Source organism: Vulpes lagopus, chromosome X, assembly GCF_018345385.1.
Source record: "Vulpes lagopus strain Blue_001 chromosome X, ASM1834538v1, whole genome shotgun sequence".
Classification (NCBI taxonomy): Eukaryota; Metazoa; Chordata; class Mammalia; order Carnivora; family Canidae; genus Vulpes; species Vulpes lagopus.
In genome coordinates, this window is record NC_054848.1 from 55,141,072 (window position 1) to 55,166,104 (window position 25,033).

General features: G+C 51.3%; 1 protein-coding gene and 1 non-coding gene across 6 annotated transcripts; one reads left to right on the forward strand and one right to left on the reverse strand.

The window, feature by feature from the left end:
• Nucleotides 1-2,808: 2,808 nt before the first annotated feature.
• On the forward strand, nucleotides 2,809-2,881 carry TRNAQ-CUG. The gene has a single exon. It is a non-coding gene; the product is annotated as a tRNA-Gln (tRNA).
• A 5,189-nt stretch (nucleotides 2,882-8,070) lies between these two features.
• ZMYM3 (zinc finger MYM-type containing 3) lies at nucleotides 8,071-23,700 on the reverse strand. 5 transcript variants are annotated; one of them, XM_041741768.1, is made up of 25 exons: nucleotides 23,673-23,700; nucleotides 21,585-22,270; nucleotides 20,576-20,619; nucleotides 20,192-20,264; nucleotides 19,453-19,747; nucleotides 19,006-19,183; nucleotides 18,436-18,654; nucleotides 17,991-18,141; nucleotides 17,623-17,738; nucleotides 17,352-17,438; nucleotides 17,051-17,201; nucleotides 16,581-16,753; nucleotides 16,205-16,370; nucleotides 14,984-15,081; nucleotides 14,740-14,902; nucleotides 14,342-14,457; nucleotides 14,025-14,199; nucleotides 13,694-13,840; nucleotides 13,151-13,254; nucleotides 12,661-12,829; nucleotides 12,135-12,286; nucleotides 11,529-11,643; nucleotides 10,603-10,857; nucleotides 9,656-9,773; nucleotides 8,071-9,536 (listed from the first exon to the last, which is right to left on the reverse strand). In XM_041741768.1, exons 2-25 carry the CDS (start codon nucleotides 22,249-22,251, stop codon nucleotides 9,344-9,346), a joined length of 4,125 nt encoding a protein of 1,374 aa, XP_041597702.1. In that variant the 5' UTR covers nucleotides 22,252-22,270; nucleotides 23,673-23,700; the 3' UTR covers nucleotides 8,071-9,343. The 5 variants fall into 5 exon arrangements, with proteins under 5 accessions (XP_041597702.1, XP_041597705.1, XP_041597701.1 ...); XM_041741771.1 differs by lacking the exon at nucleotides 23,673-23,700 and adding an exon at nucleotides 23,026-23,462 and having other exon boundaries at nucleotides 20,192-20,258; XM_041741767.1 differs by lacking the exon at nucleotides 23,673-23,700 and adding an exon at nucleotides 23,026-23,462.
• Nucleotides 23,701-25,033: the final 1,333 nt, after the last annotated feature.

A 25,033-nucleotide genomic window follows, 5' to 3' on the forward strand; every position in this document is an offset into this window, starting at 1 on the left:
ATGAACCGAGCCGAAATCAAGAGTTGGATGCTTAACTGACTGGTGCCCTGATAGTAAGTTCTATATAAGTATGTGATGTATGGGAGCACCTAGGTGGCTCAGTCAGTTAGGCATCTGTCTTTGGCTCAGGTCATGATTCTGAGGTCCTGGGATCAAGCCCTGCGTGGGGCCCCCTTTTCAGTGGGGAGTCTGCTTCTCCTTCTCTATGCTCTCTCTCACTATCTCTCTCAAATAAATAAATAAAAACTTTATTTAAAAAAACAAGTATGTGGGCAGCCCCGGGTGGCTCAGCGGGTTAGTGCCACCTTCGGCCCAGGGCATGATCCTGGAGACCTGGAGACCTGGAGACCCAAGACTGAGTCCCACATCAGGCTCCCTGCATGGAGCCTGCTTCTCCCCCTGCCTGTGTCTCTGCCTCTCTCTCTCTGTGTGTCTCTCATTAATTAATAAATAAATAAAATCTTAAAAAAAAAACAAGTATGTGATATGATGATTTCATCTCACTACCTGTGCCATCCTTCAACTACAGTGACCCTTGAACAATGTGGGGGTAGGGTGCTGAACGCTTGTGCAGTCGAAAATCCTTGTATGAATTTTGACTCCTTCAAAACTTAATTACTAATAGCTTACCATTAACTGGAGGCCTTATCTATAACATAGTGGATTAACACATGGATTAACGCATATTTTTGGTGTTATATGTATTATATGCCATATTCTTGTAATAAAGTAAGCTGGAAAAAAGAGAATTTTATTAAGAAAATCATAACGAGGGATGCCTGGGTGGCTCAGTCCATTAAGCATCTGCCTTTAGCTCAGGTCATGATCCCAGGGTCCTGGGATTGAGCCCACATCTGGCTCCCAGCTCAGTAGGAAGTCCACTTCTCCCTCTCCCTCTGCTGCTCCCCCACACTCATGTTCTCTCTCTCTCTCTCTCTCAAATAAATAAATAAAATATTTTTAAGAAGAACATTGTAAGGAAGGGAAAATATATTACAGTACTGTGCTGTATTTATCGAAAAATATCCACATATAAGCAGACCTATGTATGCAGTTCAATACACAGTCCAAACTCTTGTTGTTCAAGGGTCAGCTGTATTCACTCTCTCAGATATTGAGCTAACCTCTGTCTCACCAAAGTAACATGCTGTATTTTTTTAAATTTTCACATTCAATTTTATTCTTTTTTCCCCTGGGATTTCATATATATATATATATATATATATATATATATATATATATATATATATATATATATTTAACATACTGTGTTATATTTGTTTCAGGTGTACAACATAGTGATTCAACAGTTCAATACATTTCTCAGTGCTCATCAAGATAAATGTACTTGGGGATCCCTGGGTGGCGCAGCGGTTTAGCGCCTGTCTTTGGCCCAGGGCGCGATCCTGGAGACCCGGGATCGGATCCCATGTCGGGCTCCCAGTGCATGGAGCCTGCTTCTCCCTCTGCCTATGTCTCTGCCTCTCTCTCTCCCCATGTGACTATCATAAATAAATAAAAATTTTTAAAAAAGATAAATGTACTCTTAATCCCTTTCATCTGTTTCTCCACACACCCTCCTCCATGTACCTCCTCCCTGGCAACCATCAGTTTGTTCTCTATATTTGAGAGTCTATTTTTCTGTTTGTCTTTTTTGTCTTTGTTCATTTGTTTTCTTTCTTAAATTCTATGTGCAAGTGAAATCATAAGGTACCTGTCTTTCCCTAACTTTTATCAGTTAGCATTATACCTTCTAGGTCTGTCTCTGCTGTTGCCAATGACAAGATCTCAGTCTTTTTTTTTTTTTTTTTTTTTTTTGGCTTTGTAATATCCGTGTGTGTATGTGTGTCTAGGACATCTTCTTTATCCATTCATCTTTTTTTTAGAGTTTATTTATTTATTCATGAGAGACAGAAAGAGAGAGACAGAGAGACATAGGCAGAGAGAGAAGCAGGCTCCCTGAGGGGCCTTGGGCCTTGATCCCGGAACCTGGGATCATGACCTGAGCCGAAGGCAGACGCTTAACCTCTAAGCCACCCAGGTGCCCTATCCATTCATCTTTTGTTGGACACTTGGGTTGCTTCCATGTACTGACTATTACGAATAATGTTGCAATAAATATAGGAGTGCATTTATCTTTTTGAAATGATACATCCAATAAGGGGTTTATACCCAAAACACATAAAGAACTTATAAAATTCAACACCAGGAAAACCCCAAATAATCCGAGTAAAAATGGGCAGAGGACCCAAGGAGTTATTTTTCCAAAGAAGACACACAGATGGCCAACAGACACGTGAAAAGATACTCAACATCACTAATCCTCAGGGAAATGCAAATCAAAACCACAATGAGATATCGCCTTACATCTGTCAGAATTGCCAAAATAAAGAACACAAGAAATAATGCAGCTTGGGTGAGGATGTAGACAAAAAGGAACTCTTATGCACTGTTGATGGTTAATAGAAATTGGTTGCAGCCACTGTGGAAAAAAAAACATGCACAAAAACACACAGAAACAGAATTGCTATATGATCCAGTAATTCCACTACGGAGTATTTACCCAAAGAAAACAATAACATGCTTTCCTGATTGCCCAGTTGTCAATTGCCATGTGTGTGTGTTTCAGTAAGGAAATCTGTACGTTTTCATACATATGTCACAGTCTGCATGACCATATTTACATATACATAGGAGGATGGCTGTGAGGGGTGTGTCTCAATTCTTAATGTCACTTTAAGAAAAGGATATGTCTCAATCATAGTCTGAAACTTTATTACCAGACTTAGAAATAACGTAAGTGGGGGCATCTGGCTGGCTCAGTCGGTAGAGCATGAGACTCTGGATCTCAGGGTCATGAGTTCAAGCCCCACATTGGGCATGGAACCTACTTGAAAAAAAAAAGAAAGAAAGAATGTAAGTGGATCAAAGGAAAGGAGGCTGTGTTTATGGAACACCCAGTGTGGACCAGATTTGGTACTACATTAAGCACTTACATACATAATCTCAATAATGGCCAGGTAGCTATTACTCTACCTGTCCTTGTAGATAGCAAATGGAGGCTCAGAGAGGTTAAGTAATATGTCTAAAGGTTGCACACGCTAAAACTGCAAAACTAGAATCAAAATTTAGACCTATTCTAATCCAAAATCTGTTCTGTCTCCTCTATACCAAAATATAGAGGGCTATACTGCCTTAGGAAGTGTTTCAGGATATAGCAGTGGATGGGAGGACCTCAGTGTGATATATCAAAGTATCCCTCAATGTGAACCTGCTGGAAAATGAAATATGCATTTGGGGATCCCTAAGGTTAAGAGAGAGGAATGATGGACGTTGAGGAAGAGGCTGTCCTGTGCTCAGACAGAAGGGCAGTCTGGAGGGAGAGGGCTTCTCCAGGGAGCTCCGCCTGGAGCAGGATTCAGAAACTGTCCATCCGCAAGATACTTTGGAGAGTGCAGGAAAGACAGTGAGAAGCGAGAAATGGTTATTCAGAACCTCTACCTGAACAAAATAGAATACAAATTTCAAAAGGGGGCTCCTGGCTGGCTCAGTGGGTAGAGCACGTGACTCTTGATCTTGGAGTTGTGAGTTTGAGCCCCACACTGGATGGAGAGATTGCTTAAAAACAAAAATGAAAAAAAAAAAAAAAAACCACGCTCCTGACCTGTTAAATCTTTTTTTTTTAAGATTTTATTTATTTATTTATTTTTAATTTTTATTTATTTATGATAGTCACACAGAGAGAGAGAGGCAGAGACACAGGCAGAGGGAGAAGCAGGCTCCATGCACCGGGAGCCCGACGTGGGATTCGATCCCGGGTCTCCAGGATCACGCCCTGGACCAAAGGCAGGCGCCAAACCGCTGCGCCACCCAGGGATCCCAAGATTTTACTTATTGATTCATGAGACACACACACACAGAAAGAGAGAGAGAGAGAGGCAGAGGCACAGGCAGAGAGAGAAGCAGGCTCCATGCAGGGAGCCTAACGTGGGTTCGATCCTGGGTCCCCAGGATCAGGACCTGGGCTGAAGGCAGCGCTAAACCGCTGAGCCACCCAGGCTGCCCTGACCTGTTAAATCAATATCAACTTTTGAATCTGGAGGTAGAGATTGCTTAAAACAAAACCCCTACTTCCTCCCCGCCACCGCCGATCCCCCCCCCCAAATCAAGATCAACCTTGAAACTGCCACCGTTTCTCTGCCTTCACCTAAGGGATCTCAAAGCCACACTTTGTTTTCCAGCGGTGTCCCCTTGCCCCTTTCTCTTTCCCTCCAGCTTCCTTTCCAAGAGACAAAGCCTTTCATTCTGCAGTCTAAAGATGCAGATCCCCCCGAGAATTCCCACCAATTAAAAATCATTCAAGTGAAAATATAGTTTGCCAACATACAAAGTCTTGGAAATTCTATGTCCCACATCTTTCTCCAGCTCCTCTCCCCCTTAGCATTAGCATTATGCTCCTGCCTTCCTTGGGACCTGGCGATGATGATCTCCTAACTGCTCATTTGGATGAGAAAAGCTGACATTTATTAATTGCTTACTGTGTGCTGGGCTATGCACTCAATGGTATCTCCTGCCCTCCTCAACCCTCGCAGAGGTAACTAGCATTGTTGTCCCCATTTTACAGATTAGGAAACTGAGGCCTACATTAGGTTAAGTTACTTGCCCGGGCCCTACAGCTCAGAAAGAGGGGGCTGAGGGGCACCTGAGTGGCTCAGTGGTTGAGCGTCGACCTTTAGCTCAGGTCGTGATCCCAGAGTCCTGGGATCGAGTCCCACATCACGCTCCCTGCAGGGAGCCTGCTTCTCCCTCTGCCTGTGTCTCTGCCTCTCTCTGTGTGTCTCTCACGAATAAATAAACTTTTTGAAAAAGGGAGCTGAGCGGGAAACTGGAACTCACGTCTGCCAGATGCCAAAGGTGAAGCATGTAACCATTTTTGTAGCACTGCCTTCCTGTAACTGGCCGGTCAGTTACAGATCCAATCCTCCTCCACCTCATCTAGACATGAAAGGGTCCCCTTGAAGCATGAATCTTGCATTTCTGTGCAAACATCCGTTAACGGCTTTCCACTACTTTGAGGATACAATATGATTGGCCTGCTTTGCCAGGACCGAGGGGTTTCCCAGGATGTTGGCTTTTCATTACCCAACTGGGAAAGTCCTGGGGCATCTGGCTGGCTCAGTGGGTTAGAACCGCATGTGAGTCTCAATCTCAGGTTCATGAGCTCGAACCCCATGTTGAGCTTAGATTCCCTCCAAAAAAATAAAAAAATAAAAAAAAGGAAAAAATGGGAAAGTCCCAGGCCAAGTAAGATTGGTTGGTCACAATAGCAGGGCATAGCACGGCTGTGTGTGTGCCTTTCACACCCTGGTCCCCATTTTCTCAGCAACATCTCCCGTGACTTCTCGCCCTTTTTTATCATACCCTCTACCTTTTCTGAAGCCCAACCACCCACCCCTAAAGACACTGTGTTCTCTTCTACCTCCATGCCTTTTGTGCACATTGATCCCCACCTCTCTACTCTGCCTGACAAACTATGCTCATTCCCATGGAAACCCAGCACCCAGGTCACCTCTGTGGGCTTTTTTGATTTCCTGGGAAAGAATGAGTAACAATTGCATTGTATCCAGGTTATTTTATTGATGTGTGAGTCTTCTCCAGGGTCACGACTAGGATAAGCCAATTGAGGCACCCAGAGTGCAAAGTTTAAGGAGGCACTCCCTCTCAGGGTTGTGGGAATGCCTACCCTGTACTTGCATAATCCTGACAGCGAGGGCCTTGTGCTTTTGATCAAGTGGTTCTACCTGGCGGATTGGGGCTCCACCTATTTCTCTGATTTTTCCCTCTTGGTGCCTTTGTCTGGTTAATTGGAGATACTTTCCCAGGTACCATTTTTTTGGTCCTCTTCTCTCTTAATTCTCCCTTAGTGATCTTTTCCAATCCCAGAGTTTAGGCTAGCTAGCTCTTTACAAATGACCTATAAATTGACATCTCATGCATTATGTGAAGTAAAAGACAAACACTGTATGATCTCACTCAGATGTGGAACCTTTAGGTTCTTTTTTTAAAAAGATGAAGTCATAGAAATGGAGAGTAAAATGGTGTAGTAAAATGGTTTCCAGGGGCTAGGGGTGGGGGAAATGAGGAAGCATTTGGTCAAAGGCTCTAAATTTCCAATTATAAGATGAATAAGTTCTGGGGAATCTAATGTACAGCATGGTGACTATAGTCAACAATATTATACACTTGAAAGTCACTAAAAGAGTAGATCTTAAATGTTCCCACCCCCAAAACAAAGAGATGGTAATTTGCGACGGGCTGGAGGTGTTAGCTAACACTATGGTGGTAACCATTTTGTGATATATTAAATATATCAAATCAGCATAGCCATAACCCTTAAACCTATACTCGGTTACATGCCATGTGTACTTCCAATAAAGCCCATCCAAAAAATAAACACCTTATCTCTTTTCTAAGCCTCAGACCCACATTTCCAACTGCCTAGTGTGTACGGTAGCATCTAGCATCCATACTGCTCTTTCTCTTTTTTTTAGGGGGTGAGGAGCAGAGGGAGAGGGAGAGAATCTTAAGCAGGCTCCACACCCATTGCAGGGCTCAATCGCATGACCTGAGCCCTAATCAAGAGTCAGATGCTTAACCGACTGAGCCACCCAGATGCCCTGATACTGCTCTTTCACGTCCGTTTTTCCATCTGGACTTTGCAACAGTTCTGTGAGAAAGGGCAGAATATGAATGCACTTTTAAGGTGAGGCTCAAAAAGGTAGGCCTGTCCAGGTTTTAGTGGCAGAGCCACGAGTAGAAAGTCAAATTTGGGTGTTCCTTTCACCATATTGCACAGCCAGAACCGAGGTATTTCAGGAGAGTCTCATAATCCAACATGACCAAAATCTCAACTTACCAACCCCATTCCTCTCCTATTCCCCAGCAAAACAAAAACAAAATAGCACCACCCTGCCCTTATTTCTAAACTTGGTTAAAGGCATCTCACTCCCCTAATTGTCAAGGCTAGAAATATGGGATTCACGCTCACTTTTTTCCTCTCCTTCAGATCCTGCAGACTTCAAAATATCTGAATCCGGGCACCTGGGTGGCTCAGTTGGTTAGGCATCTGCCTTAAGCTCAGGTCATGATCCCAGGATCCTGGGATCGAGTTCTGTGTCAGGTTTCTTCTTTATCCCCACAGCCCTCATCAAGGCCCACAGAACCTATCAGCCCCAGTTCCTACCTGCCTCCACCCCCCATCCTTTATACTGCTGTGGGGATCTCCTCCCTAAAGCAACAGATTGGATCCAGTCATTCCCCTGGCTGGAAAACCTCAAACCTCAGCCTCACACTTCCCTTCCCTGTGGCTTTGACTGTGTGGGTCCCCCAACCCCTCCCACTTACTGAGGCCCAGGTCAAATGCCATCGCCCTCAGGGAGCTCAGTGCACACACTTCCTCATAAGCTGGAAATGAGTTCCTTATTCCTCTATTCTCCCATAGCACTAGATAGATTTATTTTGGGGTGCCTGTGTGGCTCAGTTGGTTAGGTTGCTGCCTTCAGCTCAGGTCATGATCCCAGGGTCCTGGGATTGAGCTCCTTGGCGGGCTCCCTGCTCAGTGGGTAATCTGCTTCCCCCTCTCCCTCTGCCCCTCCTCCCTGCTTGTATTCTCTCACTCTGTCTCTCTGAAATGAATGAAATCTCAAAAAAAAAAAAAAAAGATTTATTTCATTCTGCTTGTCTTTCAACTGTGTATCCTGGGAGCCTGCTGGGATAGGACCCTGGTCTAATTAATCTTTGTCTTCTCTGAAGCTCGTCATCTTAGGTCTTTAATATGGTAGGTCCTTAACAGGTAGCTGTTGAATTTTTTTCCCTTTAAGTACTTGAAAACTTAAAGAGGACCATCTCCCTAGTGGATTCATTCAGTGAGGCAGGTACAAATGATTCTTAAACTGGGGTGGGACACCTCACTTCTTCACTCCTCGAGAGCTTTGAGGCTGTCTGGCCTTGGTCCTCCATATCCCTCATGCCTCCAAACACTGCTCTCCCTCGCCCAGAGAAGGCAAAAGACAATTTTAATTCTTTATTTGAAACAAACAATTCCAGAGACAGAAGGTTAGTCATGACAACAGCTTCTCACTACAACACAAGGGTGGGCATGGCTCACTGAAGGGATAGGCGAGACGCCTCAGAACAATATATACAATTTAAACAGTGGCTAAACTGGTGACAGTTATAAAAACACAAAAAGGAGGCAGGGGAACAGCAAAGCCACAGGGAAAGAACTGGGTACCCCCTTTGCTGGACACTAACAGTTTTCTGGAGCTACAAAGGCAAGATGGGGAAGAGAGATGGAGGCAGTGGGGGCAGGACCCCTGCCCACAGCTCCTCACCCATCCTTTGACCACAGATCCCATCCTGCATGACCTGGGGCCCCCATAGGCTTGGCCTGGCTCTTAACAATGGGGGAGGAACAAGGGTGGGGCACCCAGCCCCAGTCCAGGTCAGAAGGTAGTTTTTGCCTTGGGAAACTCTGTCCACTGAACTAAAGGGAGGCAGTTACAGAAGGGGGGCTAAGCATGTTGACATCATGGCTCATGCCAACCTAAGATGGCAGAGAGAGACAAACACATAAACCAAGGGGACAGGAGTCAGCTCTCCGTACTTAGAGTCATTTTCTGCCTTTAAGGAAAAGAAAGCATTCAGAAGTTTGTTTGTTTTTTTTTAAATTTGCAGCACCAAGGCTTGGTGCTTGCAGGGGTGGGGAGGGGGTTCCAACCACCAGTTATCTTATGGGAGGGGAAGATGATCTAATAAGCTCTGTGTTTTAGGTAGATGGTCCCCTCATCACTTTCAGAGTTTCTTTCAGATCATTCATATAAGACCATTCAGCATGGTACCAGGGAAGAGTAGAGAAAGCAGTGGACACAGGCAGAAAAGGCAGCTGGGCTCTTCCCTTGGCCGCACCTAGGAACTGGGGAGCTTTACCTATGCGGGATTGGTCAGGAAACCCAAAGCCAACAGGATCACCAGAGCTAGTAACCCCCTATCCAGGGTCTGGCCCCAGGAGAAGGGGTTTGCTCTGAAGCATAAAGAAAATGGCCTTGCCGCGTTTTGCCCATCACTGGGAGCCCAGCCCCAGAGTACAGAGGACTGGGGCCCTGTGGTTGTCAAGTGGCATGGACGAAGGTAAAAGCCAGGGGTTCCTAGGGAGGGCAGGGAATGGATGAGGGCAGTCGAGGCCCCTCAGAATGAGTAGCATTGGTTCCTGGGCCAGTCGCCCTGTGGGACGCGTCCCAGGACAGATACTGGTATGAGAGACGGACATGGATAGCACACGGGCTCAGTCCAGGTCTTCCTCCCCAGGACGACCCAGCTCCTCATAAATCTCACGCACAGCCAGAATGCGGTTGAGCATACTCTCCAACATGCTGCGGTCCATGGGGATGACAGAATACCAGAGAGGTGACTCAGCGATGCAGGACCGCTCAGGTTGCAGGTAGAAGACATCGTTGCGAGTCCGGAGGCTTTCAGGACTGCAATGGTAAGGACAGTGGGGGTGGGGGAGGGGTGGTAGGATAGAGATCAATACCAGGGCAAGGCGGACCCCTGGAGTCCCCATGCTGATGCCATTCCTGCAAACCCTCCAACTCACCATTTCGAGAGATAGAATTCATAGAACTTGACAGGGCACCGGAGGGGATTCATGCGGTTCTCACGCTGCTCTAAGATAGGGGCTTCATCTTCTCTCTTCCGTTTCCCAGGACCCGTGTCTACAGAGGAGGCAAATGACCCAGAGTCATCAAAAGTGCAGTGGCAAAAACCACCGCTCCAAGAGCATGGTCCAGGGCACAGAAGGCCTGAGGACACCAAATACAGCCTCAAAGAGAAATAAAGGCAGAAGTAGTCGGTCAGTCTCCCCACACCAAGCAGACATTCTGTAGGGGTGAGGGGTTTGCTCTGCAGGCCTCCCCGGTTCTCACCACCAAAGCCTCTCTTTATAATCTCTCCCAAATTGATTTCCTAAAGAAGTCACCTAAGAAGTTATGCACACATGCTCATAAGACAGGCCCTGCCAGCAAGGCCAGGCTGACCTTCCAGGATTGAGAAGTAGCAACAGTGCCAGCCCCAGCACATGAGTCCCAGTGGAACCCCGGTGGAAGCTCGGGTCCAAAGCAGGGACCTTGGAAACTGCTCTCAGATGGCATGGCACTCCAGGGCCAGAATGGAAATCAAGGTGCAGTCTCTGCCATGCCCAAAGAACAATGGAGAGCCTCTTCTGCACACTGGCAGCTCTCCCCCACAGCCAAACACACCCAACAGCTTTCCTACCTAGCTTCCCTTGGCCCACCACCTGCCCCCAGAAAAAGTAAATGACCTTGAACTGAGGAAAGCCAGGAAACAGGCAGCTGAGCGACCTCCTATTTATGCAAGAGCCACTGCTGGGGCAGGTGGCAGGGCCAGCTGTTCATACTGGCTCTGTGAACATGGGGACCAGGGACGGAAGGGTAGGGAAGCAAAGGAGTGGGCCAAGCTGGTGGGGATGGTGTAGCATGGGAGCAGAGAGCAGGCAGGGATAAGGGGGTGGGCACAGCCTCATACCTCGCCCTTTTCTCTGGCGGACCGGGGCGTAGTAGCGGATGCTCACCACCTTGGTGGTACCCCGGGGGGTGGTACACTTGCGGGACTGGCGGACCACATTGGTGAAAGAGAGCTGCATGTGTTCCTCCGCTGTCTGCAGCCCAAAAAACTTAGTGTTGAAGAACATGAGGGTGTTGAGGAGGACAAAGGGCGAGTAGACCCCCAGTTGCTTGCACTCCCAGAGGTGCTCTTCCTCCACCCGGGAGAACACAGTATCTGCAACAGTCAAGGGGAAGGGGCCAGTGAGAAGTGATAGTGACTGGACCACCACCCACACCCAGCCACTTCTGACCCCAGATAACCCGCTCACAAGCATTTCCCATGCCGTACCCTTTAGGTAAGTGGCCACTGCATGTAAGAGCCCCTCCCCCATACTCTGCTAGAGTAGAGACAGAACTGGATTTTTTTTTCTTTATAAGTAGGCTGTACGTCCAGCATGGAGGTGGAGTCCAACGCCGGGCTTGAACTCACGACCCTGAGATCAAGACCTGAGCTGAGATCAAGAGTTGGACATCTAACTGAATGAACTACCTAGGCAACCCAAACTGGATTTTTTCATGGTTTCCACCTGCATTTGGGGCCTTTCGCATCACCCTCAAGTTATAAGCAGGTAGATGTAAATCTCGAGTGGTCCCACAATGCCTTCTTTTCTTTCCTCACTTACCAACCAAACCTAGGCCACCTTTTTCAGACCCAGAGATAGGCTCTTTAGACCTAAGTCACATCCAAGGATGGGGGCTCTAAACCCTGAGGCCTCTGGTATATAACTCCTCCCCTCCGACCCTTTGTAAAGAGTGGCAGACCAAGGAACCCAGGAACCCTTGGAATGGCATATTGAAAAACTGTGGAGGAAAGGGCATAGGGGTTGCTATGTCTCTGTCCCTTACTGTTGGGGAGGAGTGTGGGCTGCCAAGTGCTCAGAGATTTGTTGAGTTCTTGAACGAAAGTCAGGTAGTAAAGGTCCGTGAAAATATTCACCATTCGGTTATTTTCCAGCAAGTACTGAAGAAAGAAAACCAGACATACATACAAAAGCTAGACTCTAGGTTCTAGAGGAAAGACATGATGCTGAAGGCCCCAGGCATGGCGCCCTTGGTGATGAGGAGGCAGTGGGAGAAACAGCTGCTTGGTTATCGGACCCAGAATGTTCTTTCCTGAGGACACCCACCACTCTGAGATACTGGGGCCTTGCTAGAAGAGGAGGGAGTTTGGAGATGTGTCAGAGCTGGTTCTTCACCAGCCCAGCCCCCCTCCGTCACACAATGCACAGCCCACCTCTCTCAGTGGGAACTAACCATCACCACCACCACCCGACTCAAGAAACCTGGCTCTACCCATCCTTCCCTTTGTAGGATGGGTCTGAGGATTACCGAGGGGACCTGCTCAGGGTAAGATACAGTGTGAGGAACAGGGAGTGGGACAGAATCATTTCTGGTGGGACCCTGCCTCCTCTGTGGAGAATGATGGCAAGTTAGGCGGTGTGGAAGGGGTACCTGTTGGATGCCAAGACACAGATAGTAGATACTATCAGGTTCATATCGTTCACCATTGGGTCGAGTGATCTCTCTCACAAACTGGGCCAGACCATAGTTGAGTTCAGCAGCTGAGCAGGCCAGAATATCCTCTTTGATACGCATAGGTTTGGCTGCAGTGATATGCAATAGAGGTGGATGGGATTAAGAAAATTGCACATGGAGAATTGCACTTAGCTCCATTGTTAATCCTTTCATCCCTTAGTCACATCCAGCTCCAGAACAAACCCATCAATCTCAAAGAAAAATAAAAAGAAAGAGGAAAAAAAAAGCCCTCAGCCTTGAAACCTAGATGGCCTCTCCCCTTATTCTATAACTCCAGCTTTTCCCCATCTTCACAGGATATCCTTGGGTGGTCACAGCCTTATCCTCTAGACACTCTCATGTCCTCAGCTGAATCACAGCACTGGCCCTCCTCTTCCTCTCCCCACTATCCTCCCCATAGGGTACCTTCCTCCACTTCCACCCTCTCTGCCCCGGTACTTACGGCCAAAACGCAGCTCATCCCCCTTGCTTGTTTCTCCATTGGCATACTTTGACTGCACCCAGCACTTCCAAGCATTGACACCGTATGAGTAGTTGAGTCCAGTACAGCTAGGCTGGCTGCTCATGGAGTCCCGGGAACAGCTCTCTGAAAGCACCAGCCGCTTTTGACCCTGGATGGGGAGAGAGAAGAGAGGCGTGACTGAGGCAAGGCCCAGGCACCATGGAAGCTAGTTAGGATAGCGTGGACCACCAGGGAAGCTGGGGATTGGTGTAAGAGCACAGCCAGCCTCCAGAGCACAGAGCCCCAGAAACAGCCCTGGTGACCTCGTGAACTGGGGAAAGAGAAAGTTTGGCTATTTCTTGGTTCTCATGATGGTAGAGAACGGAGGCCAGGGCAGTCAAACGAAGGCTGCTGTCTTGGCTATGAGATCCTCTCCCAAGCTCTTTGAGCCTCCTCCCCTCTTTGGTGGATCCAGCACCCCAACCCTCACCTTCCTCATGGTGCGGGGAAGATCTTGTTCAGCAGACACATCCTCGGGCCCTACAAGGCCACAATCAAACAGGAAGTCTACACTAGGGTTAATGTCCAAAGGATCTGTGAAGAGAGAAAAGGAAGAAGAAATTCAATTTTTAAGATCTCAACCCAGAGGTGAGCCTCCCACTTGCCCACCTGGAGGTGAGCCTCCTACACAGCTTCACGGTCTGCAAGAAGAACCAGCAAAGTCATCCCAAGAACACGCTCAGGGGCACACAAACACCAAAACTCATGATGATGGGAGTGTTCATAACACTACTGAGCTGCACACTTAAACATGGGTAAGATGGTAAGTTTTAGGTTCTATGCCTTACCATGACTGAAGAGAAGTGCAAGACCCAACTGTAAAATGGCATACCTGTCAGTACCTGTTGCAGTAAGTCCCCAGGAGAGCCTTTCGGCCCCAGGTCACAAGGAGCACTGTTTAAGGTCATGCTCAGGTCGCCTGATGGCACAGAATGCTACTGTATTCACTGGACACACTTTGCATTCTACTTACTCTTGGGGAAGTCCGCCTCCAAATCTTGCCCAGGCTCATCCAAGACATTGGCCATCTTGACGGCCATGGCTAGGACATCATCTCGAGCTGGCCCAAACAGGTCACAGTCTTCCAGAAGCCCCTCTGCACTCTGGTTGCTCACAAGATCTGGGAGGCGGAGAAGGTGGCTTAGTCACCGCAACTCCTACCCAGTGATGTCACAGGCCTTCAGGGGCTGCTCCCAACTACTCTCTAGTCCCGGGAAGGCACCATGATCACCACGCTCCACCCCCTGAGGCTGAGAAAGACTGGTAGCACCCTGTGTCCCTCATTACCACCATCCATGGCATACCACAAAGGTCAGATGAGGCCTTGTCTAACTCCTCAGCCTCTGCAATCATTTCTGCCATAGCCAGGATGTCGGCCTCCAAGGGGTTGGAAGGGATCTTCACCTTCAGCTCCTCGATGGTCTCCACAATCTTGTCTGTGCTCTCCAAGGTAGTGGGTAGGAACATGGGCACGGGTACCTGGAGGAACACATTCCAACTAGCCACCAATAACCGGCAGCGGCAGGTGGTGGGTGGGGGCAGCTGGCAGAGTGTGGAGGAGGGTAGGTCTTGGTCCTGAAGTGAGTAGAAAAAACCGCGGCCGAAGGGCAGGGAGAATTACCGGGATGGGCATTGAGAAAGGCACCGGGACTTTCTGGCAGTACAGATGCATAGGCACTGGCACGAAGATGGGCACTGGGATGGGCAGCACAATCACCTGGGGCTTCCACTCTTCTGCTGACAAGAGAGGGGGTCTGCTCAGAGCCCCTGCCAGATCTATCACAGCTGGCCTGGGACCTGATGCTTGCTTGTTGCCCCAAAAAGCTCTAACACCCACTCAGCGTGACAAACCTGCCCTCGCACCAAAGGTTTAGAGATAACTCTATGGATCTAGGACAACTATATGCACCATACCTCAGCCACCTTAAAAAAAAAACCTTTATCTGGTTCCTGAGCACAGGACTGGAGACCTAGGACTACAGAATGCACAGCCCACGATGTCTAGGTACCCCAGCTCACCTGTTTGACTCCCTTTGGACTTCATCTCCACCTTGCAGGAAACCCCCCGATTCTGCATCAGTGGCTTACACATGGCAGCTTTGTTTTTGCGGGGTGTTGCTGGGGGCGGTGGGGGTGGAGGAGGGGTGGAAGCAGTAGGAGACGTTCGGGTCTTTGCAGGGATCTGCAGAGACAGGAATGTCAGTGCTGCCAACTCACCAAACTTTCTTCTGAGGCCATCCAACCCCTCGGCTTTGGCCCTGACCTTGCCCAGATTCCCATTTTCCTCTGGGGTCTTCACTGTATTGCTGTTCTCCACTTTGGTTTGAGACGGTGTCTGGGGCTTTGACTCAGACGAATGACCTATAGATCAAAACAGATAGGGGCGCCTGGATGGCTCAGTCAATTGATCGTCTGCCTTTGGCTCAGGTCAAGGCTCAGGTCATGATCCCGGGCCCTGGGATCAAGCCCCTCAGTAGGCTCCCTGCTCAGTGGGGAGTCTGCTTCTCCCTCTCCCTCTGCCCCTCCCCCTGCTGGTACTTTTCTCTTTCTCTCTCTCTCTCTCTCAAATAAATAAATAAAATCTTTAAAAAACAACAACAACAGATGAATGCTTTCATCTGGGGACCTTGCTCTCAGTTCTCCTCCCCTGTTCCAGGAGAGCTCCATTAAGAGCTGCACTAAATGCAAATGGATACCTAGAAAATCCCCTCCTTGCCAGCCCAGATCTAGTCTTTTCTGGGCCCCAGCAATGGGGGCCAAGAAGATTCTTTGCTCCTGGCTGCCAAGAAGACCAAAAAATAGTTTCCCCAAGAACTCACAATTTAAGACCTTCCACGCAAAGAAAAAAAAAAAAAAAAAAAGACCTTCCACGCAGATGACCCTCAAAAGCTTAATCCCCCCGAAGCAGTGGAGGGGCTGAGGTAACCTTCTAGAAACAATGGTCTTCAGTCTCTCTAAAGGTAGAGCTCATGCTGATGCTCCCTTCTCTCGGAAAACTAACTACGGTGCCCACATCCCCCATTCCACCTGGGTGGGTTCATTCCCTAAAACTCATCCTTTTTTTTTTTTTTTTAAATTTTTATTTATTTATGATAGTCACACACAGAGAGAGAGAGAGGCAGAGACACAGGCAGAGGGAGAAGCAGGCTCCATGCACCGGGAGCCCGACGTGGGATTCGATCCCGGGTCTCCAGGATCGCGCCCCGGGCCAAAGGCAGGCGCCAAACCGCTGCGCCACCCAGGGATCCCCCTAAAACACATCCTTGATAGAGACACAGTAGACTCAAACTCTAAGAACCTTCAAACAAGGCTCCCCCTAGTAGCTGCACCATCCAGAAGCTACAAGAGACCACAGTACCAGGAGCTCTGGCCAAGGATGAGGTGTAATCATGAGTGGAAGAAAAGAGGGGCCAGGCCCAGGGCCAGAAGGGTCCAGGCCGGTTCTAACAGAGTGTGCCACCCCCACCCGCTGCCTAGGACTCACTGTTCAGAAGGCTCTCAGGCCCACTCTGGGTATCCAGATTGGGTTGGTTCTGCTGGCTGTAAAAGCGCAGCAGACACTGTTGGTTGCAGAAATGACGGATCTGTCCGCGCCAGTGGATGGTCTCCAGCAGCTTCCCCTGGCGCTTACAGGCATGGCACCGAGCAGCCTGGGGGTGTCGATGGGACACGGTCAGATCTGCCTGCTTAAAATGTTCTGGGCCCTTGGCCCCAAGGAGAAGCCATGCTGCTCCCCTTGGGAGATGGGCTGGCTGGAGCCCCCTCCCTGAAGATGGGCCCACTCACCTCCCCCATGTCAGTGCTACAGCCCCTGCTTCCTGCTGCCCTTGTCCCCCTCTCTGACGCACCACACCCCTCACCTTGCAGTACCACAGCAGGTACTTGCTCTTGCAGTCCTCGCTGCAGAAGTCCCAGGTGCTGCCATCCAGTTGCTCGGTAACCCCGCGTTGGCAGGTCTGGGAGCAGTAAGTACAAGTGATACAGCACAGCCCCAGCTTCTTAGTGAAGTCCTGTTTGTACAGCAGCACACAGCCTGGAAAGAGGGCAAGAGGGAGGAGTCCCGAGACACAGAGATCACCTAGGGCCCCATGAGACCCCACCTTCTCAAGGTGGTCCAAGTAAAAGCTCCCACAGCCTCTGAGCCCAAAGCCTCTGGATGGACACGGAGGGGAGGGGAGCAGAGGAGATGGGAGGGGAAGAGGAGTGCATTCTGAGCAGAATGTGCCCAGAATGTGCCCCACAGGCCACACTTCGAGCCCTCCCTTCCCTGCCCAGTCCGTAGGAGAGGGGTGAGGTTACAGGGCTCTCTGCCCCTTCCCCACCTCCTTACCTTCGCTGCAGAAGCTCTTCTCCACCCCACTGAATCGGAGTTTCTCATGCAGGAGTTTCTCCTGCCGGCAGTGCTCACACTGGGACACCACACCCCGAAGCCGCTTGAAGTCCTCACAGCAATCCCGGCAGCAGAACTGGAACACCTGGTCCTGAGATGAGGGCACAGGGGCAGGGAGAATAGAGCTGTGACATCTGGGTCTGGTGATAGCCAAGTGGAAAGAGCCCTTCAGACAGATGTCTGGTGGTGTGGCCAGGCCAGACGTCATTGTTGCGGGGCGGGGGATGGGCGGGGGTCTTACCTGCCAGTCCAAGACCTCAGGCTTGCCACTGAAGAGGCTGTGGCAGTAGTGACAGCTCAGATGAATGCCCCCCTCGGGGCTTGTGCGCTGGAGGGAAGGAAGACAAGTAAGGGAGGTGTGTACGGTGGTGGTGGTGGTGGTGGCGGGGAAGGGTGAGGGGAGGGGGTCAGGCTTGTTCTTTGCTCTGCCCAGGGCTACCTACCCCAATTCTCTCATCCCCATTCTCTGTCACCACACCCTTCTTTAATCCCTGGTCCAGGGTTTGGAGTACCTGGAACTTGGTCCAGCAGCTGGGGCTGCAGAATTGGTAGACTGTGCGATCAACCTTGTTGTAGTAACAGGGGTCAGAGAGGCTGCGGCGGCAGAAGCTGCAGGGTCGGGGAGGGCCTGGGGCACAGAGAGAAAGGGGGAGAGAGAGAGACAGAGAGAGAGACAGAGAGAGAGAGACAGAAAGAGAGAGACAGAGAGAAAGAGAGAGCACACAGAAGGTGTAAGGCAGGGCAGAGGTGGAACAGGAAACCCACGGGAAGATGTGGCCCGGGGCTGAGGTCGGGTGGCAGGGATTACTTTAGAAGAGGGGAGTATGGGAGGTAGAAGGAAGGCCAGCAGGGGTCTCAGAGAAGAGGGCTTTGCACCTACCAGTGAGCCCTGCCTGCTTCACTTTGTAAGAGGTGGTACAGCACAGGGAACAGAACAAGCTGGTCTTGCCATTACGATCCACATGTGATAGCATCTCAAAGTTCTTACAGAGGGTCTTGCACCAGACACATGGGTACACACGTGTGTTTTTCTGTGAGGATGGGGAAGGAGAGGCTGAGGCTGGATTTGTCCCTTCACTTTTATTTGTGAAATTTGGTAAAACATGAAAGATTTCAGGCATACAAAAAAAAGTATAGGTGATGATATAACAAAGACCTGTGTGTCCACCAGCCAGCTTCAAAAATAAAACATAACAGATACAATTGAAGCCCCCTTTATTTGTTTTATTCCTCCCAACCCTCGACCCTATCAGGCACCTTTATTCGTCACCCGGGAACCGCACCCCCTTCCACAGCCCTCTAACAAACTACTCCCTCGGCCCCACCTTCTTGTACGCCCCCAAGCAGGTTGTGTTGCAGAACCGCTTTTGTTGGCCCTCGTGGAAGAGGAGCTCAGGGCCAGGGCTCCCGGTCTTGGTATAGATGTAAGCCCCGCACTGGTCACAACAGTTGGTTTTCAGTCCCTTGTTGGCGCGGAATTTGGAGAAGCAAGAGTCGCTGCAGAGCCGGTGCACCACGCTGCCATTGCTGACCTCGTGCAGGACCTGCCATACACACACATGCACACCTTGAGCTAGGGCCTGGGCACCACCACCCACCCCAAAGCAAGGATGGCCCACCCCGCCTCACCCTACACCTTCACAGCAGACAGTGGGCCCAGGGACCCCCCAACCTGCACATCAGGCTGCCGACTTGATGGTGAGGTCCCAGGAGGCAAGGAAGGCCGGCTGCATACATCCTGGAGAAGCTCTATCCTCGAATATGCTCCCTCACGATGGCTGCCTCTCCTCCCCACTCCCCTCTTCCACAGGGCCTGGCCCCTGCAGCCCCAGGAGTGCAGGGGCAGGTCAGGGCTAGCCAGGCTCTGCAAATCAGCCCCCATCGAGCTTCCTCACCTCTCCAGTCTTCTGGCATATGCTGCAGCGAGTGGCATCAGCGGGATCCCCAGACTGGGGGATTGGGCGCTGCTGCTGGGCCTCGTACAGGGAGAGACAGACAGATGTACAAAACTCATGGAAGGAGCCTCCTGAACCAGTCTGTGCCACAACGGAGTCCTTGGTGTTCCAGATCTCCCTGGAGGTGGGAACAGGTTTCAGTATTCATTCACTAGGCACCACCCTTTCCTTTCATCAACTCCCATCCCTCCTGGGGGCTGGGGATCGGGTGTTGGGGGACCAATGACCACAATGGGGCCCCAAATATTCTCTACTCTGGTGGGGGGCCTCCCTCCACTGCCTCTCTCCCAGTTCTGCTCTGCTAGGCTCTTGCCAACATGGTCTCTGCCTCACCCAATATTCTCAGCCTGCTCCCTCGCCCTCCCCACACCTGGAGCCTTCACATACTTCTTGCAGAAGGTACAGGTCTTTTTGCCCGAAGGCTTCTTAGAGAAAGTGGTGAGACAGGATGAAGAGCAGAAAAGCTGAGGCAGCCCCTTGCGCTGGTAGGCAGTCTGGCCCTTCTGCAGTGGCGTCCGGCAATGCGCACAGGTCATCTTGGCGCCTACCGCAGAGCGCCCGGCCCTCTGTGCCACGCTTGAGCGTAGGGACATGCGAGGGGAACGCCGGGGCCGGAATGGCACAAAGTCCTCATCGTTGGGGTCATCTACCATGGCATCAGAATCCTCATCTGACACTGGAACTGAGGAGGTGGGGAGAGGGGGCAGGGAGCAAAGGCTGCTGGACCAGGTTTCTGGCCGTCCCCCAGCCACAGGTAGCTCAGCTGATACCGGGTCCCCAAGTGATTCCCCATCCCCCGGGTCCTGCCTTTCCACCCCCACGCCCATTACACTGGTATCTCAAGCCACTGGTGTCACTCTCCCTCAGTTAACTCCAGGATCTCCTGAGAAGGGCATGGGAGGGCTCTGAGTGAGAAGACTCTGAGACAGGGATGGCTCAGCTCAAACAGGAAACTCCATTCTCGCTGCTGTTGTTTTCAATTTCCCCTACTGCCCCTGGTTCCCGTGGGTTGGCACCCACGGCAGAGACAGGCACTTCACACTCTGCAGGGCGCAGCACCACAGGAACCAGGGGATCTGTGGCCCGCCACATCCCACATAGTCACACTTCCTCAAGTCCTACTCACTGCTCTCAGTGGAATCCACAACCTCAGGTTTTGGAGGCTCTACTCTTCTAACGCGCTCGCTTCTCTTCTGTACCTTAGAAACACGGGAGGGAGGAAAGCTGACACCAGGGGCAGGCTAAAGGGCCTGCTGCACTAGTGCAGGGGAGGGGTACAGAGATGGGAGGAGGAAAGGAGAATAGGGACCCTTGGCCCAGCCCTTAGGAGGAGGGAAGAAAAGGAGGCTGGACTTTCTCCTTAAGAAGCAGGAGACATAAGAGCTCCCTCCCTCTTCCTAACTCTCCTCACACACACCCTCCATAGAACATCTGGGAGGGAAAATGAAAGGTCTGTCCTTCCCAGAGCTATAGGGGGAACCAGACTCCTTCCAATCCCCTCCCCCCTCACCCTTTCAGGCGGCTTCTCACTCGCCTTCCCAGTCAGGCCGTCTCCTGCAAAGGAAGCAGAAAACAGCCTAAATCTTGAGCTTGCCCTCACTACTCCCTCCCTGGCCCAACCTCTGCCTCCATTCCTGGGGAAAGACTTGCTCATAACTGAAAGGGAAAACTCAAGTGCCTGTGGCTTCTTGGGGCCCCTCTCAGGGTTACCTCGAGCTCTGCACTAAGGGGAGGGGGTGGCTATTCTCCAAGAAAAAAAAATAATCCTAGCCTCCCCACCAGCCTGTCCCAATCATTGGGAGTTAAGTAAAATCAGGTAATGCACATCTTTCATCAGAAAATTTGTAGTTCACTAACAAAAACAAATGCAACCACCCAAATGTAGGGAGGGGGAAGACAGATTAACGTATGGATAGGTTCCCCTGGACTCAGGTGGTTATATAAGCCCTAAGACCCTGGTCACAACCTGGGAGAGGAAGAACAGGGGGAAAATGAGAGCCTCTCAAGTTCAGACTGTCCCTCTGAATTGTATCAGAGACACAATTCCAGGCTCTGCATTTCTCCCATTCCCCTGAAATCACTATACTGTTGGTGGCTCCAGAACCCAGTTATCATTCATCAAACCCAGAAACCCTGCTATCCTCTAGAACAAAATAGCTGCAAAGATCTTAGCACCAAGAAGCAGGGTGTCCTCTCCAAATTCTGAAGGAAGGACCCTGGCACCAACAGCTCACTGGGGTAAGAAAAAGGGAATGTCTCCCAACAAATCCACTCTTCCCAACGCACCCCCTGAAACCTCACCCTTATTCCTCTCCCACAGCCACTGAGCTGCCTCCCTACCCCTACTTTCCTTAATCTTTGCCACACACCCCCTTCCAAACTCCCAACTCCTCTATACTCTCTATATCTCCCTACTCTCATCCCTCCACACTCCTCCTCCTCCTCCAAACATACAACCATGGCCTCCTTATCCCTACTCTCTCACCATCCTGTATTCTCCAGCTGATTAGGCAACCTACCTGGCAAGGAAGGGTGTGCAGGAGGGCTAGGGCCCCCAGGTTTGGTCTGAGAACTGTTGATTCCATCCCCCAGAGTCTCTCCCATTGAAGGGCTGGGGGGACCATTTGGGCTCTGTGGCTGCCCTTGGGGAAGCTCCTCCTCCTGCCCAGGGGAACCCCTTCTCCTTGTAGCTATGTTGGTGGTCTCCTCATCTTCAATATGGGGGGACTGCAGTGTTATTGGCAAATCTGGAGCCAAAGGCTCTAGTAGCCCCTCAGGTGAAGAGGGATTTGCCCCAGCCCCTGGCTCAGGTGGTACCACCTCACGGGTCTGGCCCCCTGGTCCAGGCTCTAGGGTCTGGTCTCCTGCATCCCATGCAAGGGTCCCCTCAGGACCGTGGTCCACCTCTGGGGGGGAGGGGGCTTTATAAAGCAGCCCCCCCAGCCCCAGCAGCTCAGTGGCTCCATCGAGGACTCCAGGGTCTTTTTCCAGGCCAGCGGGGGTGTCAAGCAGGTCCAGGGCTCCTGAGGATGGAGAAGGGCCAGGGGGTGCCCATCCTCGAGTTGGGGCAGTCTGGGATTCCAGTAGGTCCTCTCCAAATTCCATGTCTACTGGAAGGTCTCCAGCCAAGGGCTTCTCTGGTAGGGTCAATGGGTCAAACGGACTGGGGAAATCACTGGGGTCCATGAGGATGACTCGATATGGGCTGTAGATTAGGAGTAGAAGAGGGGGCAGAAGAGGTGGTCTTCGCCAGAATTCCTTCTTATATAGGTTCTGGGACACACCCCATCATCCACTTGATTTCTCATGAACAGCCCCAACCACAACCGACAAGCATTTCCATCGGCTTTAGTCCGAATGACCACTCCCCCCACCCCATACAGCGCCCCCTGTGGGGAGAGGCGTTCCCCGCCCTGGCCCCGTGCCCACACTCGCCAAGCAGTCCGTCGTTCCACCCTCCCGCCTGTCCCCGCCACCCCACTGCAACTCCCAGTTCCCCTCCCCCCTTACCTTTCACTCCCCCCCAACTCGGGCTGAACGCCCCCTTAGAGTCTCCTAGGGCCTTTGGCACCAAGAGCCTTTCCCACCCCCGCGGTCTCAGTTCCTATCCCCTCCCCTCTCCCCTGGAGCCCCCCAGCTCCCCGGTCTTTACCCACCCTGTCTGGCCCCACCCCCCCTCCCCGCGTTGCAAGGTCTTCCCTCAGCCCTTCCTTCGCCCCCACAAACTACCCTTCCTAACCCCTCCCCCCCAGTTACCTTTCAGGGTCGCCCACTTCCTCAGCCCCGTCCCCCCTTCCTATTGCTCCCCTAGTCCTCCTTCTCCTGTTGCCCACCCCCCATCTCAGGCATTTACAGGAAGACATTTTGGAGCTACGATCTCTTCTTAGACACCCCCCGCCCCCAGCTACTGCGAGATCCCGCCAGCAGGTTCGGTTCGGCTTGATCAGGCCCGACCCCTACCTGCGGCAGGGTTAGTGTAACGGCTACAAGCCTAGAACTGCAGACAGCGACGGCCCCGCGCTCCTTCTCCACCTCCCTCCCTAGCAGCCGGGACAGGGGTCGCGGCCCCTTTAAATGGCAGCGCCGCTCACAGCGCCCAGCGCTCTGCACCAGGCGGGCGGGCGGCGCCAGCAACCAACCCCATTGGCTGGCTCAAGGAGGGGGCTCGCGAGACAGCGCCGGCCCCCGGCGCGAGACTCCCAGCCCAGTGGCCGCCTGGAAATTGCGGAGTGGAGCGTAGTCGTTGGAGATGGAGCTTGAGCCCCCGCCCGGGGCCCCGTTACTTGAGGAGGAAAAGATAGCCTCCGGAGCTTTGAAGCCCGCCCTCGGGAAAGGCAGTACCTCCTCTCCACAGAATGGCCAAGTACACTAACCCACAAAAAATAGATCTACGCACCTGCTTCTCTCACCTGGTTCAAGAGTCTTCTCCCCCTTGCCACCACCCACCCCCCGTCACACCCGTGCCCGCCCTACCTCCTAGAGCCCACTCTACCCGTGATCCCCTCCTCTCATTCAAATGGTTCCCGGCCCCCTCCCCCTCCCCGTGTCTCTTTGCTTCCCACTCGTGTTCAACCCTCCAGCGTCCGCACCCCCTCAACAGTGCCTACCTACGCCATGCAGCAGGCGCCTGCCAAGATTACCCTCCCCCCAACCCCACCTCTCCCGGGCCCGCCCCCTGGGCGACTGTTGGGGTAATGAGTGACAGCGGAGTTGGAGGGGGAGGCAGGGACCCAACCCTCACGTGCCCCTCCTTCCCTTGTCTGCAGCCTTGAGCTCCCCTAACCATTCTGAATGTCATAGTTGTGGGGTGTCTAAAGCTTGGTCTCCAGCCACCTAGGGCGGGTTAAATGGCTCTGGCTCAGTGACAATGCCTATGCAGTAACCGTTACAGCCTGATGACCCCAAAACCAGGCCCAGCAAAGATACTCCCCCACTCCCTCAACGGTCTTGGGGTAAGTTCTGAGATGTTCTCCCCGAGTCTTCCTGCAGGAGCTCCCTGCGTTATCTCTTCAGTAGTTTTCCTCACCGAAGCCTATAGCTCCGTTTCCTCCTTTCTCTGTGCCTCTCCCTCCCTCCCTCCCTCCCTCTTTCTGTCCCTGTCTCTTTCCTCCTCCTTCTCTCTCTCTCTCTCTCTCTCTCTCTCTCTCTCTCTGCGGGTCTCTTTTTGTCTCATTCTGTCTCTGCCTCTCGTAGGCACAAGCACGCACGCGCGCGCACACACGCTTTCCCCCCCTCCGTCCCCCCTCCTCCCGGATGGTCCTTAGCATGTGGGTGTGGCTGAGGGTGAAGCCTGAGAAGTGGGGTAGGGGGAGGGGGCACTAGCTTTAGGCCTACCGGTTTTTAAAAAAAATATGTGTGCCAGGATCCTTTCTCAGTCCCCATTATAGTTAGAGCACTTTGCAGTCCCCGCCCCCTACTTTCCTCTTCCAACCCCTAAGGGCTGGAGAGCTTTTAGTATCTGAGATACTGGAGGAGGCTCAGGCCAGAGGAGAGTCGTGTCACGGATTTAGGAACGCATAGGTTTGCTGTCCGGTGCCTGCTCTAGCTTATCTCTTTGCTCTGGGCCTTCCTTCCCACATTAAGCCTCCCAAGCCTTATAGTCCTAGGGAGTTTTATCCTCCCTTGTCTCATGCACTTTCCCAGACACCTTAATCTTTCCGGGCTCCCCACATGGCCTTGAGATTCTCTTTGCTCTCTCCTGTATACAGAGATAAAAGCAAGAGTTTTCCCCTTCAAGTTTCCGAAACCCAGCTTCCTTTAGATTTTAAGGGGTATTCTGTGTACCCATTTCCCACCTTCTGCTTATTTCTATGTCTTTGTACCTCCCCATTTGTTCGACCTCAGTTAATCCACCTCATTCTTTTATATTGCCTGCCCTTCTCAACACATGCTTGGATCCTTGTCTGGTCTGGTTGTGGAGAACGCCTGGTTTCAAGTTGAAGGGGGACAGACTGAGGAGGGATAAATT